Source organism: Monoraphidium neglectum (genome assembly GCF_000611645.1).
Source record: "Monoraphidium neglectum strain SAG 48.87 unplaced genomic scaffold scaffold03510, whole genome shotgun sequence".
Lineage (NCBI taxonomy): Eukaryota > Viridiplantae > Chlorophyta > Chlorophyceae > Sphaeropleales > Selenastraceae > Monoraphidium > Monoraphidium neglectum.
Genome location: NW_014010119.1, coordinates 1 through 1716, shown reverse-complemented (window position 1 = coordinate 1716; position 1716 = coordinate 1). Strand labels below are relative to the sequence as shown.

Sequence of the window (1716 nt, the reverse complement as noted above, 5' to 3'; positions counted from 1 at the left end):
GCCGGCACCCGCCACGCGCGCCGCCCACCGCCGCCCGGCGCGCCGCCTGGCGCGCCCGCCGCGCGCGAGGGGCGGCTGCTCATGGGCAAGTGTCAGCGCGTGCGGACCGACGCGGCGGGGAACGAGCTGTCTTGGGCGCGCGGGGGGCGGGGCATGCCATACGACATGATCTACGGCCCCCAGGGTGGCTGGTGCACGAGCGACAGGCCGATAGTCCGCTGCGACTGCGTTTTGGACGGGTACGACGGCCTCACATGCGAGGTGCGCACGGAGACGTTCTGCCCGAACCAGTGCGGCGGCCGCGGCGAGTGCGACCGCGGGTGGTGCAGGTGCCTGCCCGGGTGGTTCGGGCTCGACTGCTCGCGGCGCGCCGCTTGGGCGGCAGAGGAGCCGGCGGCGGCGGCAGCGGCAGCGGCGGCGGCACTGACAGCTGTGGCGGCGGCGGCGCCGGGCGTAGGCAGCGGCGCCACCGCCAACGCAAGCGCGGGGCAGGCCGCAGGTGGGGCCAGGGGTGTCATGACAATACTCACTCAAGCGGACGCGCCCAGCCCCTACCCGCCGCCCCCGCTTGCGCGGCACCGCGCTTGGCTGGTCAAAGTCACGGTTGACCAATGGGCGCGCAGCCAGCCGGCGGCAGCACCGCACGCAGACTGGTCGGCCCAGGGGCCGGAGGGCGAGGCCGCGGCCGCCGCCGGCCAGGTGGGGGCTGCAGGCGGCGCGGCGGCGCCGCACACGGGCGCCGCTTTGACCGCGGCTGCGCCTGCCACCACGGCCAAGCCACAGACGGTGGCAGAGACGAACCCAGGAGTGACGCCAGGTGTCACGGTCCCTGTGGCAAAGCAGGGCAAGGCCGCTGCCGCCGCTACTGCTGCTGCTCCTGCTGCTGCCATGGTTGCATCACCAGTGCCACCCAAAACCGCAGCTACCAAGCCGGCAGCCTCGGCGGCCACGAAAGCGGCGGCGGACACGGCTGCGGCGCCTGCGTTGACAGCAGTCGCGCCGTCGCGCGCGCTTCTGGGGAACGCCGGCGCGCCTGCGGCGCCCGGGCGGTCGCTGCTGCGCCACTTCCGCTTCGCCGGCGGGCGGCTGGAGACAGAGGCGGCGGCGGCTGTGACGGCAGGGATGCGTGGCGGCACCCACCTTTGGCTGGACCGCATAAGTGGCGGCGGCGGTAGCGGCGGCGGCGGCAGCGATTATGAGCCCTCGTGGGACTTGCGGGATGAGCCGATCGCAGCTGGCGGGGAGCAGCCTTTGGCTCGGGCGGCGGCGGGCTCCACAGTGCAGCCCGAGCTCCAGAAGCAGCAGCACCGGCAGCAGCACCAGCAGCAGCAGCAGCAGCAGCAGCAGCAGCAGCAGCAGCATGGGTTGGCCGCACTCCTCGCTACCGGCCCCCAGCTCCGCCTGCGCACGCTGCTGCGCCACTTCCGCATCGGCGGCGGCGCGCTCGAAGTTGAGAGCGCCGCCAACGCCGCGCTCTCCGACCTCGGCCCGGAGGAGGGCGAAGAGGAGGGCGGCGGCGACGCAGAGGATGCGGAGGCCGGGCGGCTGGGGGGCGGAAGTGTGACGGACGGGATTTTGGCGGTGGACGAGATGGAGCACCTGCCGCAGGGGCTGGGGGCCGACCACAGGATGCACGGGTTTGGTGCGGAGAGCGACTACGAAGCGGACGAGTACGAGGACGGCGGCGGCGGCGGCGGCGGCGGCGGCGGCGGCGGC

At 74.7% G+C, this 1716-nt stretch overlaps 1 protein-coding gene across 1 annotated transcript; it reads left to right on the top strand.

Annotated features, from left to right (window-relative positions):
• Positions 1-153: 153 nt before the first annotated feature.
• MNEG_12909 (hypothetical protein) lies at positions 154-1670 on the top strand (the record flags this gene model as incomplete). The annotated part of the gene is made up of 1 exon (XM_014038617.1): positions 154-1670. A coding segment is annotated over one exon (1517 nt), but the record flags the coding sequence as incomplete, so codon positions are not given.
• Between the last annotated feature and the right edge of the window lie 46 nt (positions 1671-1716).